Genomic DNA, 16997 nt, shown 5'->3' on the forward strand with positions numbered 1-16997 from the left:
CTGACTGTGGCTCAGATCATGAACTCCTTACTGCCAAATTCAGACTTAAATTGAAGAAAGTAGGGAAAACAACTAGGCCACTCAGGTATGACCTAATTCAAATTGGTTATGATTTTACATTGGAGGTGACGAATAGCTTCAAGGTAGAGTGTCTGAAGCACTATGGACGGAGGTTCATGACATTGTATAGGAGGCGGTGATCAAGACCATCCCCAAGAAAAAGAAATGCAACAAGGCAAAATGATTGTCTGAGGAGGACTTACAAATAGCTGAGAAAAAGAAGAGAAGCGAAAGGCAAAGGAGAAAAAGAAAGATACCCATCTGAAAGCAAAGAGTTCTAAATAATATCAAGGAGAGATAGGAAAGTCTTCCAAAGTAATCAGCGCAAGGAATTGAGGAAAACAATAGAATGGGAAAGACTAGAGATCTTTTCAAGAAAACTAGAGATACCAAGGGAACTTTTCATGCAAAGATGGGCACAATAAAAGACAAAAAGGGAAAAAAAAAAAAAAAAAAAGACAAAAAGGGTATGGGCCTAATAGAAGCAGAATATATCAAGAAGAGGTGGCAAGAATACACAGAAGAACCATAGAAAAAGATATTAATCACCCAAATAACCATGATGGTCTGATCACTCAACCAGAGCCAGACATCCTGGGGTGCAAAGTCAAGTGGACCTTCAGAAGCATCACTACAAACAAAGCCAGTGGAGGTGATGGAATTCTAGCTGAGCTATCTGAAGTCCTAAAAGATGATGCTGTTAAAGTGTCACACTCAATATGTCAGCACATTTGGAAAACTCAGCAGTGGCCACAGGCCTGGAAAAGGTCAGGTTTCATTCCAATCCCAAAGAAAGGCAATGCCAAAGAATGCTCAAACTATCACACAATTGCACTCATCTCACATACTAGCAAAGTAATGCTCAAAATTCTCCAAGCCAGGCTTCAATAGTATATGAACCAAGAACTTCCAGATGTTCAAGCTGGATTTAGAAAAGGCAGAGGAATCAGATTGCCAACATCCTCTGGATCATAGAAAAAGCAAGAGAATTCCAGAAAAAATCTACTTCCACTTCATTGACTACGTTAAAGCCTTTGTGTGGATCACAACAAACTGGAAAACTGAAAGAAATGGGAATACCAGACCACCTTACCTGCCTCCTGAGAAACTGTATGCAGGTCAAGAAGCAACAGTTAGAAATGGACATGGAACAATGGACTGGTTTAAAATTGGGAAAGGAGTACATCAAGGCTGTATATTGTCACCCTGATTATTTAACTTCTATGCAGAGTACATCATGAGAAACGCTGGGCTGGAAGAAGCACAGCTGGAATCAATATTGCAGGGAGAAATATCAATAACCTCAGATATGCAGAAGACACCATGCTTATTGCAGAAAGTGAAGAGGAACTGAAGAGCCTCTTGATGAAAGTGAAAGAGGAGACTGAAAAAGTTGGCTCAAAGCTCAACATTCAGAAAACTAAGATCATGGCTTCTGGTCCCATCACTTCATGGCAAATAGATAGGGAAACAGTGGAAACAGAGACAGACTTTATATTTCCTTGTGCTCCAGAATCACTGCAAATGGTGACTGCAGCCATGAAATTAGAAGACGTTCTTGGAAGAAAAGCTATGACCAACCGAGACAGCATATTAAAATGCAGAGACATTACTTTGCCAACAAAGCTCCGTCTAGTCAAAGCTATGGTTTTTCCAGTAGTCATGTTTGGATGTGAGAGTTGGACTATAAAGAAAGCTGAGCACTGAAGAATTGATGTTTTTGAACTGTGGTGTTGGAGAAGACTCTTGAGAGTCCCTTGGACTGCAAGGAGATCAAACCAGTCCATCCTAAAGGAAATCAGTCCTGAATATTCATTGGAAGGACTGATGCTGAAGTTGAAGCTCCAATACTTTGGCCACCTGATGTGAAGAGCTGACTCATTAGAAAAGACCCTGATGCTGGGGAAGATTGAAGGCAGGAGGAGAAAGGGATGACAGAGGATGATATGGTTGGATGGCATCACTGACTCAATGAACATGAGTTTGAGGAAGCTCCAGGAGTTGGTGAAAGTCGGGAAATGAAAATGCTGCAGTCCATGGGGTCTCAAAGAGTTGGACACAACTGAGCAACTCAACAATAACATTTTAAAATTTTTCTTTAATTAAATCTTTTCTATTTGGTTATATTAGCAACCTAATAAGAAGTTAATCACACACATGGAGTGTATAAAGTCTTTACAAAAGAATGTAACTCTGTTTCATTGAATTTTATTCAATGAATGTCCTTATCTTATCATTCCAGAACTTTTTATGACCATGTAGTATAGCTATTACCCTATCCTCAATACCACTGAAGAAAAACATTATTTTGATGTGCAAACTCATATCTATTCATTTAAAAACTCAACCATGTTACTTGGAAGCTATATTTACTATGTGTACTTTAAAAGACAAATAGAACCTCATGTTTAAATCACAATTATATATAACATGCGCCTTTGGTTTAAATACCATGAACATATTTGCCTTGACACATCATGACAACTATCAGAGCCACAGGAAGTATGTGTGAAAAAGCTCTAAGTTCACCGCAATCTCCTCAAATATTTTTGAGATGGCTTTCTTCATCTCTGCTGTGGACCACTGATGCATAAACACACAATATTTTACAGTAATTAAGGCAATGTTCTTAGATTTAACAGGACAAACACGCACACAAATGAAGGAAATAAAACCATTTGACACATGCAAATTTTAACCAGATTGTCAGACAGTATGGCATGCAAGTCATTAGAGTTCTTCTAAGAGCATCTTCCAGAACATCGACCTCAGGGGGAGCTCGGGGTATCATGGCAGACTCTTTCTTCTGTACTGGAAAGAAGCAACCAACACAGACAAACCCTCTTTCCTCTGCTGACCTTTCTCAGCCGGTGCTTAGGGATACAGGAATTAGTAACAGATGGAGGCTTTCTCAGCTTTTAGCAGCCACTGAGAATAAATAAAAATTAGGAAAGAAGAAATACCTTCGACCTACTTATTAAAAGTATATTTGCCCATGGAAAAATATACCTTTTTAAAAGAGCTGGATGGCTGCAGATATAATAATGAATTGATAGTCACTCAGTCATGTCTGACTCTTTGTGACCCCATGGACTGTAGCCCACTAGGCTCCTCTGTCCATGGAATTCTCTAGGCAAAATTACTGGAATGGGTTGCCATTCCCTACTTCGGAGGGTTTTCCTGACCCAGGAATGGAACTAGGGTCTCCTGCATCGCAGGCAGATTCTTTAGGGAAGGATAGTAATGAACAACCACTTTTTACTGGGACTAGGTCCCAATGTATGTTACATTTGGCCCAGCCAGGGGAGGCACTGTGATTCCTTACCAAGTTTGGTGATAGAAGGGACTGAAAGTGAAAAAGAACTCCTGCATTTGCTATTTGGTCCAGCCACCTTCTGCTGGCCTCCCACGTTTCCATCTCGTTTTCTTTGCTGTTGTCAAACATCTGGTTTAAGGCTGCCATGAGCTGCTCAGAGAAGGCACAGACGGTGGCCACCAGGCTCTGGCAGAAAACCATGTCTCTTCGGAGCTGAGTCTCGCTATCTGTGATGCAGGAGAACATAAAGATGGTTTTGCAAAATGTCATAGTTGAATAAAACCAGTTCATTAAGCATCTGCATTCACTGTTATTTCACTCTCTCTAAACTCACACCATGGGAAAATGTGAATTCAAGCTCTATTCATGAGCACATAGTTTTCAGTAAGTATCCTTTTTACAAAACATGGAACACCAAAAAGTGTTAGAAACATTAAGATCTTTTTCTTACTTGATATTGTGACTTGATTTTCCAATCACTAAATTGCTTTATAAACTCCAAGGAAATAAAATAAGGTTTATTCACTTTTTTTTTTTTTTAGTAATGGAACATAATATGAATTGTTGTGTGACACTTTCCCTAAAGGAAATTCAAAGCCCAATTTTTCAGTTTGTGCTGGCAAAATATTATTAACAGTAAATTAAAGAAAATTATCTACTAGGCCTATTCAAATACTAATATAAAATATACATGGGGAAAGAGTACTGATGTCTGACTACTTGAAACAATAAACAAATCTAAATCTCCTGAAGTCACCTATTCAATGTCACAAGCTATCAACAGGTCCAGTTCAGAAATCCCTATATTTTTTGACATAATTAGATATTTACAGTTTTAGTATAAATCGACTTTTACTAGCATACTTCTTCTGCAATTAACTGGATTTTCGCCTGACCTCCTTTGAAGGTATGTTGACCCTGTGAACTGCCAGTTCTGGACCTCAGGTTTCTCAAATGGAAAGCAGCCCTGCCCTGAGAACTCAATCCCAAAGGGTTCACTCCTCTGAGACACAGGGTGTATGCAAACTACATAGCAACATAAACACCAAGCCACACCCTCTGTACACTGAAAAAGTACTTGTACTAGAAAAACAACACAGGTGAAAAATCAACATATCCCCAAATGTATTCTGAACATGTTGAGGGCTTGCAAACTTCTGAAATGAAGAAGCACTGTCAATAGTTACTGTATAACATAAACATGCTGCTTTTATTCAGCAGTGAGTTCTTCTTGCTTTATTGATGAAAAGGCATATTTTTTTAAGTTGTTTAACCAAGGACATGAAACACCTGCTTTTAATAACTACCAAAGCATAGGGGAGGGGTTGGGGGCAGGAGGAGAAGGGGACGACAGAGGAAGAGATGGCTGGATGGCATCACCGACTCGATGGACATGAGTTTGAGTGAACTCCGGGAGCTGGTGACAGACAGGGAGGCCTGGTGTTGCGATTCATGGAGTCGCAAAGAGTCGGACACGACTGAGCGACTGATCTGAACTGAACTGAAAGCACAGGTGCACATAATTGCTGCTTGTTACTCAGTTTCACTGTTAGTAAAAACTAGTCTTGAAAATTTTATTAGAAACAAGATTAAATATGAAAAATAGTTAATTATATAATAAAAATATTTATTGATTAGGTTGAACTCTATGAACTTGCTGCTTTGGTAGCTCAACATAATTGAATATGGCAATTCCATATGGTTCAATCTGTTGACAACAACATATGTTAGACATTTCCCTTAAGTATTAAATATCATGTGCCCCATTCTAATAGATGGGAAAGAGTTTTTTACATGTCATTATAAAATGGGAAAACTGGGAAACAGTTTGCCCAGTTTCAACTAAGAAAAAAGCAAAACACCTGTTCTGTTGTACATAATTTCTAACAGTGTGTAGATATTCAACAAGTACTTACTGAATGAAAATAATGAATCAGCAGAGTGACTAACAACTAAATTAAGTGAATTGAAAGTGTATGCATTCATTCTCTGGCTTCTTGAAATGACGATTTAGTCTGACTTAATGGAAAAGGCTGGAGAAGGCAATGGCACCCCACTCCAGTACTCTTGCCTGGAAAATCCCATGGATGGAGGAGCCTGGTGGGCTGCAGTCCATGGGGTCGCTAAGAGTCGGCCATGACTGAGCGACTTCACTTTCACTTTTCACTTTCATGCATTGGAGAAGGAAATGGCAACCCACTCTAGTGTTCTTGCCTGGAGAATCTCAGGGACTGGGGAGCCTGGTGGGCTGCCATCTATGGGGTCGCACAGAGTCGGACATGACTGAAGCAACTTAGCAGCAGCAGCAGCAGTCTGACTTAAAAGGGTGATTCTTGGTTCATGGGCCCTCTGGCTGTGGGACACCCTTCTTCCCTCTCCACTCAGCAAACGTGAAATCATTCTTCAAGAGTCAACTTACTGAAATACTGAAATATTACCTCCCCTTGTGAAATGTCCCCTCTCCTTCAGGAAGCTGGTATACTTTTCTCTGCCCCACCTCAGGCCTGGGGGTGTCTCCCCCTGCTGGAGGGCTAATGACCTAGCACTGTGAGAGTTTGCTTACATGCTTGTTTCCCAGGGGACAATCAGCATCAGTGCCAGAGGGAGTTGGCATATCGTGTGATTTATGCTCAGGGACTTTAAAGGCAAATAATCTGCTTTTAACTACCCATTCCACCATCTTTAAAGTGTATGATTCTAGGTATTAGATTCCTATTTTTAAAATAGGAGCTACTCCTACTTCTTAGATCTGTGATAAAGATAAATGGAATATGTTTGTTCTCTACATATTTCTGCTTTGAAAATAGGTTCATCTCTACCATTTTTCAGGTGTAGAGAGAAAACATATGAACACCAAGGCAGGAAAGGGAGCTGGAGATTGGGCTTGACATACATACACTATTATGCATAAAATAGATAACTAATGAGAACCTACTGTAGAGCACAGGGAACTCTACTCAGTGCTCTGTGATGGCCTAAATAGGAAGGAAATCTAAAAAGGAAGGAATATATATATATATGCGTGAGTCACTTTGCTGCACAGTAGAAACTAACACAACACTGTAAAGCAACGATGTTGTTGTTGTTCAGTTGCCCAGTTGTGTCTGACTCCCTGCGACCCCATGGACTGCAGCACTCCAGTCCTCCCTGTCCCTCACCATCTCCTGGAGTTTGCCCAAGTTCATGTCCATTGCATCGGTGATGCCCTCCAGCCATCTCATCCTCTGACGCCCTCTTTTCCTTCTGCCCTCAATCTTTCCCAGCATCAGAGAAAGCAACCATACTCCAATAGAAATTAAAATAAATTAAAAAAGAAAATAGAGCTGAGTGGAGGCTCTATGTTCTTAAAGTAATAGATTTAAAAAAAAAGATAAATGCAATAAAAACATTTAAAGCACGTAGCAAGGTGAAATCGGACGTGATATTATCAAGATTCTTTTTCTCTCCTAGCATCTAATGTGGTACCCGGCACATGGGTGCTCAGAGAAGGAATGCCATGATAAAGAAAGAAACCCAATAAGAGAACTGAAAAGCATATAGGTCTTTTCCTTTTAATTATGCAGCTGTTCAAAATTCAAGTGTCCATCCTTTACCAAAGGTATTCTCATTCATCATTTTCATCAGTAAGAACTACAGCAGGAATCGCAAGAGCTGCTCCCAGCTTCTAGTAAAAGAAGAAAAGCAAAGCGTTCTGTCTTGTTCACGCGTGTGTGGGACAGCTTGTTTATTATTTTTTGCCAACTAAGAATTCCCATATAGTGAGAACACACTCAAAACAAATGGATTATTACCTATCCATTTGTTTCATTTCAGTATTTGAGAACCTACTTAAATTCATCTTCTACAAACATGTTTAAAAACATTAACACTTCATTTAGTCTAGGCTATTTAAAAAGCTCAAGTTTCATCTTAAGCTTGCTGATCTAAAAAGAATGAGAAGGTTTCTAGGCACACAAGTAATCCATCTGAAGTTGTAGGGAAAAGAAAGCAAAATAAACAAAAAGAAGAGAAAAGAAAAAGACAGAAATAAAAGGCAATTAAGAATAATGTTTAGCAGATACAGTCTGCCCTTTTAAAGTGAAAAGCATAATTTTGTGGCCAACAACATGGAGTAATATGTCTGTTTGGTACCATTCAAATGTAATAGGGAAAAAAAGAGTCAGGAAATTAAGTAAACAAAAAAAGAGAATTATGATAGGAAAAGACAATTTAAATCAAAATAAGAACACCCATCTGAATATTATTAAATAAAGCAACACATTACAGAACCACTTCTGGAACTGGCAGATCTAAGTCTCAATTTCAAAACTGCCACCTACTATTTATTAATTCACCCAATAAGGCATCTTTATGCCTAATCTTCTGGATGCCCCAAAATATGTGGTGACTGACTACATGTACTAGTTATGATTCATCTGCTTGAATGCAGATTTCTTCACCTTTAAAACTGTGGAAACAATAATAATGTTCTCACAGAGTAGTTGTGAGAACACAGTGAAATCCATAAAAATGAGGTACATCAACTCTGCTGTTATTATTAAAGTTCAAAAAATATGACATACTTTTATCATTATTATTACTCAGTCAAAAAGCAAGGCAAAAACCAATCATCAGAAGGAAAAAAAAAAGGCTTTCTTGTTTAAGTTGGCTCATCCATTCATTATAATTTAAATTTTCCAAGTGTGGTAGATTGTAAAGTAGTCACAAAGTCTTCCCCTCTCTGTGTCCATGCCCTTCCAAACCAATTTCTGATTGTGATTCCTCCCATCAAAAGTACAATCTGTTTCTCCTTGAATCAGAACCATCTACATCCTTGCTATAAACAAAAATTAGACACAGGATCACAATAAAACTTATTTGTACAAGGAACTTTACCAAAACCTGGTTCCCTTCTCCTTTTAAATCATATTTTGTATAAATATACGTTTATATACGCTTTCATGCTTTTTACTTGTAATTGAAAATGAGCATGTTTTATGTCTTTATCATAAAATATTATAGAAGTATTTTTTAATCTCTGCAAGGCTTTAGAGAAGGTAGGGATCATATTTCCATCTATTGTGTAAACAGGTGAAGCCACTCCCTTCATATCATAAGACACCTAAGGTAGTGGACTGTAATAATTTCAAACAGTAAAAGTAATGCAAACTCTTACCTGAATATTCAAGAAGAGCCAGGAGTATCCTACACTTTACCTCTGCAGAGAAAGAAAATATACCAGTCAGTTGTTCAGTCTTTTTCTGCAACTAACATCATATTTTAGTTGTATAGTAAAAAATAAGCACAAACTCATTATATAAATATAATAAAATCCCATTCATTTGACAAGCCATTTTTTCCTATCTACCTACATATATTCTACCTATTGCTCAAGACCCTAAAATCATTCCATATCTGAATTATATGAGCCTTGAAACATCATTCAAATCTTGCTATCTCTGTAGGTCATCATTAGCTTGCATGATGTTCTGTAAATGCCTACAGCGATTATGGTCTTGACCAGTAAATGTCAAATAGCATTTTTTTAAATTTTTAAACTTTTAAAGATTATATATACAATATTTCGAGCTTCTCTGGTGACTCAATGGTAAAGAATCTGCCTGCAATGCCGGAGGCCCCAGGTTCAATCCCTGGGTTGGGAAGATCCTCTGGAGAAGGGAATGACAATCCACTCTAATATTCTTGTATGGAGAATTCCATGGACAGAAGAGCCTAGAATGCTACAGTCCATGGGGTCACAAAGAGTCGGACATGACTGAGTGACCAACACTTCCACATTCCATACAGTATATAAAGAATATATATTATATAGTACAGCTGAGCGCTGAAGAATTGATGCTTTTGAACTGAGAGGTATTGGAGAAGACTCTTGAGAGTCCCTTGGCCTGCAAGGAGATCCAACCTGTTAATACTAAAGGAAATCAGTCCTGAATACTCATTGGAAGGACTGTCGCTGAAGCTGAAGCTCCAATACTTTGGCCACCTGATGTGAAGAACTGACTTATTGGAAAAGACCCTGATGCTGGGAAAAATTGAAGGCAGCAGGAGGAGGGGACAACAGAGGATGAGATGGTTGGATGGCATCATCGACTTGATGGACATGAGTTTGGGCAAGCTCTGGGAGTTGGTGATGGACAGGGAAGCCTGGTATGCTGCAGTCCATGGGCTTGTAAAGAGTTGGACACAACTGAGCGACTGATCACTGATATAAATATGCATTAATAAATATTATATTATAAATTATGGCTCAGCAGTAAAGAATCTGCCTGCTAATGCAGGAGACACAGGAGACATGGGTTCAGTCCTTGGGTTGGGAAGATCCCCTGCAGGAGGAAATGGCAACCCACTCCAGTATTCTGAAAAATTCCATGGACAGAGGAGCCTGGTGGGCTACAGTCCACAGGGTTGCAAAAAGTCGGACAACAACTGACTGAACAACTAAGCACATTACATACTGTGTATCACATATTAGAAACACATGTATATACTGTTCCTCTCCTATCTTTAGGTCAAAATATTGCCCTAAAGGGCTGAAAAATACTAAATATTTCCAAGTAGTCTTCTTCTCACCCCATCCCCACACAGGACCAACCACAGATGTCCGATAAATGATGTGTGTTAATGTCACACTCATTGCTGTGTACCCAATCAGCTATGCACTCATTTGCTTCCAATTGGTAGATAGTTTGCTTGCAGTGGGAAAATATTAAACATAAGGAGTTCCTTTATGTGCCCAAGATTATGGAAAATAGAAAAGGTTAGGTGGCATCCTATTCTAAATAAATTCACAGAATAATCAGAGCAATAAAATTAACAGATAAGATATGCAGGAAATACCAGAGAGGACATTAAGTTTTACAAGTGAGACACAAGGACAAATGGATTTCAGAGGCAGAAAAGTACACTGGACTGAGTCAGGAGACCCATCTATTATACACTAACTGTACCATTTTTAGTAAAGTGTTAATCGACTTTGGGTCTCATCTTGCTCATTCATAAGATAACATCTATGTTACCTAGTTTATAGTACTGTGCATAAAAAACACGTGGTGCTGTGCTTAGTCGCTCAGTCGTGTCCAACTCTTTGAGACCCCAGGGACTGTAGCCCACCAGGCTCCTCTATCCATGGGGATTCTCCAGGCAAGAATACTGGAATGGGTTTCCATGCCTTCCTCCAGGGGATCCTTCCAACCCAGGGATGCGATGGGACCCAGGTCTCCCGCACTGCAGGCGGATTCTTTACCATCTGAGCCACAAGGGAAGTGAAACACATGGGAATATATATCAAAAGGCTTGGAAAATTATTTAAAGTGCTCTGTACTGATGAAGCACTTTTATTATTGTGACTTGAATCTAGCTAAAGTTGGTATAGAATTTTTTTGAGTCTCAAAATTTTAAATGTTCAAAGTTAACTGTCAGGGGAGAAGTACATATCTTAAGAGTGGGAAAAGTGCTAGCAAGGCAATAGAGTAGGGAAAAAAAAAAAGCCAAAAATTCAACAATCTAGCAAAGAAAAGATTTTATTATATCATTGCTGCTGCTGCTGCTGCTAAGTCGCTTCAGTCGTGTCCGACTCTGTGCGACCCCATAGACGGCAGCCCACCAGGCTCCCCCATCCCTGGGATTCTCCAGGCAAGAACATCATTAAGAGATTGCAATTGGGATCCAATTGGAAAATCCCAGTGAAAATGGCTTCCAAATTAGATTGATGAGTTTAGATTGATCTAAGAGAAAATCACTCTAAGGCTCTGAGGCAGGGGACTGAACATGATATTTTAGGAGAATGAATCTGGTAAGGACTTACATGGACCAGAAAAGATGAATTAAATCAGATGAATTAAAAGGGGAATTAGCCAGAAAATGTCTCATTAACTGAAATATTAAGAAAAATGGAAAAACTGAAGAGAATTTTGAGTTTAAAAAAAAAGAAGCAGCTCTTTAGGATATTAGGACAAAGGCAGAGAAAAAAATGAAAAAAGTACTGCTGGAAAAATGAGAGCTTTCAAAGAGTATACTTTTGGTAGGTAGGCAGCAAAGGTATGATATGTCACGAACAGACGTATGAATTTAAGGTGACAGTGGATGCAATTTGGACGGGTATTCTTCCCCACACCACCAAGCAATTCTCCAACGCCAGCTGGGTACCCTACAATTCAATTTAATTCTGACAGCATCTACCGGGATACAGTGCCAGATATCACGGGATAAGGTCTCACCCCCCAGGGGACGGCACCCCACCCCCACTTCAGACACCATTCACAAGTCCAGGCTGTCGTCTGTGCTTCTTCTGATCAACTGGATACACACTAGAGGTTCCAGTGATCCCCTCCTTGGGTTCAATTAATTAGCTAAAACACCTCACAGAAGCCAGAGAAACACTTTCTGACTAGATTAGCAGTCTATTATAAAAGGACATAATTCAGGAACAGCCAGACTTAAGAGATGCACAGGCAAGGCATGGATGAGTAAGAGCACAGAGTTCCAGACACCAACACAAGTTCACACAACAGTCTCTCGGTCATGACTGACTCTTTGCAACCCCATGAACTGTAGTCCGCCAGGCAACTCTGTTCATGGAACTTCCCAGGCAAGAAACCTGGACTGGGTTGCCATTTCCTTCTCCAGGGGCTATTTCGGATCCAGGAATCAAACCCAAGTCTCCTACGTCTCGTCTCTTGCAGTGGCAGGAGGATTCTTTACCACTGAGCCACCTGAAAAGCTGAAGTTCACCAACCCAGAAACTCTCCAACCCTCTCCTTCTGGGTTTTTCTGGCAGCTTTATAACAGAAGCACGGTCAATGAAATAATTGGCCATTGGCCACTGAACTCAATCTCCAACCCCTCTCCCTGCCTGGAATTCAGGGATAGATGGGGCTGAAAATTTCAACCTTCTATTCACAAGGCTGGCTCCCCTGGCAACCAGCCACCATCTTTAGGTGACTTCCCAAAGTCACCTCATTAACAGAACAAAAGACAGCTTTGCCTTCTCAGCACGGGGAATTCGGAAGCTTTTATATCTCTCTGTGCCAGGGAAGAGGATGAACACCAAAGATATATATATATATATATATTTATTCTAAAACAATACCACAGTAGGCTAACCACACAAATTACCTTCAGTTAGCTGATACTATGATTCCATAACTTAGCTGAGGGATAGGAGACAGACATAATCTTAGTGACATCACCCTATGACTCTGTCCCCATCTAGTCCGCTATTTCCTCTGCTCTCCTCTGCCCTCAGCTTACAGGCTATGAGTGAATGGTATGCATATTAATGGCACTGGAACAGTCCTTCCTACATAAAGACCATAGACTTACATTCTGGTATCATATTTGGTATATATTTGCTAGGATATTTCTAAATCAGAGATGAAGGCATGATGGTGTTCAGAACATGCTACCCTCAAATATGGCACTTTGGAATGCTGAGTTATTCATATTTTAAGTTGAAGGACTCTGAGAAACAGTGGGGACAGGAAGGACTCCCTGACCCCCACTTTTCCCCCTGAAGCAGATCATAAGACGCTCAGGAGGGCTATACCCAGAGGAAAGAGATGTCTATATCTCCAAAGAGCGAGGGATGCCAAAAGAGCAGGCCTTGCCACCAGTTTTACTACGCTTAGCACATACCCTGTGGTCCTGTAACAATTTTCTAGGACTTTCTGAAAGTGAAAGTCACTCAGTTGTGTCCGACTCTTTGCAACTCCATGGACTATACAGTCCATGGAATTCTCCAGGCCAGAATACTGGAGTGGGTAGCCTTTCCCTTCTCCAGGGGATCTTCCCAACCCAGGGATCGAACCCAGGTCTCCCATATTGCGGGCAGATTCTGTACCAGCTGAGCCACCAGGGAAGCCTTCAAACCTAGTATGAAAAGATGCAGATTTAATCTTTTCTTCTGGTCTTCATTTCCTTATAAAGGCTCTCGTGTCCATGTGAAACTTATATTAAATGAAGTTATATGCTTTTCTCCTGTTCATTTGGTTTTTGTCAGTCTAATTTACAAGGCTCCAGGCAGAGAAGCTAGGAGGGTAAATGGAAAAAGATGTTTTTTCCTCCTCTACAGGAACATCAGCTACACATACACACCAGAACATTCTGGCAAGGTAGCACTAAGTTAATTTCCAGCCCAGACCTGACCTTCCATTAAATCATTCTTTACAGAAGGACAGTTTGGGAAATAGAATGAAAATGTCTTTAATTGAACAGGATGAATCCATGGTGAACCGGTGAGGTTAGTTCTGAGTCCATCCACAGAACAAGCAGCTGATTACAAGGATCCCAGTGCAGCTGCTTCCGCCCCATAGAACAGCACTGGACACTACACAGACCACCAGGAAATGGCAGCTTGCCCTCTCCCTTGATGGTCCACTGAGCTGAACTACTGATTAACTGTTTTTAAAGACTCCTTAACGTGGTGACAATCACAGCTCTTACCCCCGCAAAAGTAATTGATACTGCATTTACTCTAAAAGCAAATATAATGTATACAGGAAAACCCAAAACTGATGAGAACAACTGCATTTAGATTCACAAATGACAGCTTTTAGGAGTGTTGTGATACTGGTATCTAGTCAGTGGAAATCTACTTTTTACTCAGCAAAGTATGGACTTTCCAGGTGGCTCAGTGGTAAAGAATCTGCCTGCCAATGCAGGTGATCGAACCCAGTTCGATCCCTGGGTTGCAAAGATTCCCTGGAGGAGGAAAATGGCAACCCACTCCAGTATTCTTGCCCAGAGAATCCCATAGACAGAGGAGCCTGGTGGGCTACAGTCCAAGGGGTCACAAAGAGCTGAACACAACGGAATGACTGAGTACACAACAGTAATATATATGCTTAAATTCCTTGAAGCTTTTAAAAATATATTTGTCATTTTGGCTATTCATTATTTGGGGGAGGGTTTAAATTCAGACTTCTGATTGAATGTGATGTTATAATGTGTATGTAACTATAAAATAAAACTATAGCCAAGAAATCCAGCTGTGAAGGATAAAAGATTTCATCATATGATGGAATAGCTGTGATTTATTTGGAGTTTTCCATATGTGTAAAAATTTCTTATCTATTGATCTCTAAAGAATATCTAAGATGTTATACTTGACTGTATTTCTAGGCAGAAAACTTGGTAATCACAGAACATTTACACCATTCATATCATTTAGTAAATGAAGAAACTGAGGCACGAATGAATGATATCACAGGCTTAGACCCTATAGGGTTTAAGAACTTTCTTGTGTCAACAAAGTGTGTAACTCTCTCTGTGTGCCTGCAAGCTGAGTCACTTCAGTCGTGTCCGACTCTCTATGACGCTATAGACTATAACCTGCCAGGCTCCTCTGTCCACAGGATTCTCCAGGCAAGAATACTGGAGTGGGTTGCCAGGTCCTTCTCCAGGGATGTTCCCGACCCAGGGATTGAACCCACATCTCCTGCATTACAGGTGGATTCTTTACCACTAGGGAAGCTCCCTTAATTTTAGGATAAATTTAGAATAATTTATCCTAAAAAAAATACTAGTGAGGGACTTCCCTGGTGGTCCAGTGGTTAGGACTTCATGCTTCCAATACAGGGGCCTGAGTTCAATCCCTGTTCAGGGAAATAAGATCCCACATGCTGTGCAAAGTGGCCAAAAGAGTAAAAAATATTTAAAATGGCAATGGTGGGTTAAAAAGTGGGTTACGATGTACTGTTACTTCAGCTGATTACTATTTACCACATTCAAATGACATATGGATGACTGAGGAATATAAATTTACATACAAGCATAATATGTATTATGCAGGTTTCTCCACCTTAGTCCTAAGGATATTTTAGACCAAATAATTCTTTGATGAGACAGACTATCTGGTGCCTTGTAAGATGTTTAGCAGCATCCCTAGCCTCTACCTACCAGATGCCCCATGATTGTGACAACGAGAAGATGTCTCCAGACATTGCCAAGCACTGGTCTAATACTGGGCAGAAAATCACTAATTGGAGATTCCAAAAATTAGACAAATTCCTCATTTCATCTTTTTCACCATCATCACTTTGGAAACTCTCAGAATATTTTCCTTAACAACTCTGACCCTATAATATGCAACCAAACTCACTGGCATTGTCTGGAAATTTTTTATATCTCTAATTAGAGGTGGTACCAGTTATGGGATGCTGAGTAGACCATCTCATGCTAGTATTAAAAATAACAAGCAACTTAGACAAACACCTCTGAAAGACAAACTGAAAAACTAATGATTCAACCTTATTTTGATTCTCACAGACTCACAATTGATTTTTTAGACTGTCCATGAAATGTAGTTTCAAGCATTTTGTGAATCCTTTAGAAATTTTTCTGATATAGTTTCATATTATAAAATATATGAAACTCCCTCATTTTATACTCATCTTCCTAAGACTGAGCCTTTGCTTTATTTCCTACGACTATTCTTTGAGATACAGTCCACGTTGTTTAGACCCTTGGAACACAGGTTTTGTCATCTTATTCCTTCTCACCCTCTGCTTTCTCTCACCCTTTTCAGTCCTTTTATTTTCCTCATAATATGAAACACTCCAAAGAGTAATCAGGGCATGTCTGAATTTGAGGGTTTAATGGATTTTTAAATGAGTGTTGCTCATGTCATGGGATTTTTTTTGCTTTTTATCCTGACCTTCAACAAATCTTCTGATGTTCTGAGCAAGATTCCGGACGCTGCTGGGAAGATTCCAAGGATCTTGCTTGATGTGAAGTCTTAACCTTTTCGGACAACTCAGCTTTGGTTCCATTTCCTGCTGAAACTCTAAATAAACACAGAAAAGCTCTCTTAAGTCTCAACCATTTACCGGTTCACAAGCCCATAAACAACAGAAGCCTCTTCCTTTCATTCCTGTGGTCTTAGTCTAGTATCATGGTAGCAATTTATGTAGCTTTATTACAGGAGAAAATCTGTTAAATCTAAAACAAAGTCAGATCCTTATTATCTTCTCACAAAGGTTTAAACAAAGGAAGAAATCTAGATGAAAATCTCTATTTCAACATCCTAAACCGGACGGCAGAAAGTGGCAGCTCTAGAGCCTGTTCTGTTGGCCAACTCCCGCACCCCAACCCATTCCCAAATCCCCTTCCATCAGCACTGGGCTATACCCAAGCATTGAGCCTGATTTCAGCAGAAGCAACTCAACACTTACATTTCTTGAATTAATACATCCAGTCTGCCCTCTATAGGCTTTAAACATTTTAAATTTTCAAAGAACTCTAAAAAAGGTCCTACATTGGTTTATTATATATATTCAATGACTATCAGATAGAAGTAGTATTAAATGAACGACAGAACTAGCACCTCGAACCCTTTTTTTCTCATGCTAAGCTTTTGCCTCATGACTGTATTGTCCCCCACTTTTGTTTCCTAACTGCCTCGAACAGGTACATTGTAAACCTCACCTTGTAATCCTCGACCTGGTGTCAGGTACTTAGTTTGCTCAAAGGCCCTCACGACTGCTTGGCCTCTCAGGAGATTGGTTATGGAATCCACCTATCACAACAGCAGAGATTTGGGGGAGTTACAGAACTTCTCATAACACATAACAGACATTTCCAACAGTAAATCTCCTAGCATTTTTTCTGAAACCAATGATTATTT

The 16997-nt window shown here is 39.8% G+C and overlaps 1 protein-coding gene across 2 annotated transcripts in view; it reads right to left on the reverse strand.

Annotated features, from left to right (window-relative positions):
* PREX2 (phosphatidylinositol-3,4,5-trisphosphate dependent Rac exchange factor 2) overlaps positions 1–16997 on the reverse strand; it is a 298802-nt gene that overhangs the window by 91616 nt on the left and 190189 nt on the right. For both annotated transcript variants that reach the window (XM_006061194.4, XM_045162805.1), the window contains exons 29-32: positions 16799–16889; positions 16029–16157; positions 8532–8573; positions 3386–3603 (exon numbers count right to left, since the gene is read on the reverse strand). In XM_006061194.4, the coding sequence (XP_006061256.2) occupies positions 3386–3603; positions 8532–8573; positions 16029–16157; positions 16799–16889 (480 nt within the window). The remainder of the gene's footprint in view (positions 1–3385; positions 3604–8531; positions 8574–16028; positions 16158–16798; positions 16890–16997) is intronic.

Source organism: Bubalus bubalis, chromosome 15 (assembly GCF_019923935.1).
Source record: "Bubalus bubalis isolate 160015118507 breed Murrah chromosome 15, NDDB_SH_1, whole genome shotgun sequence".
In the NCBI taxonomy this organism is placed as follows: Eukaryota; Metazoa; Chordata; class Mammalia; order Artiodactyla; family Bovidae; genus Bubalus; species Bubalus bubalis.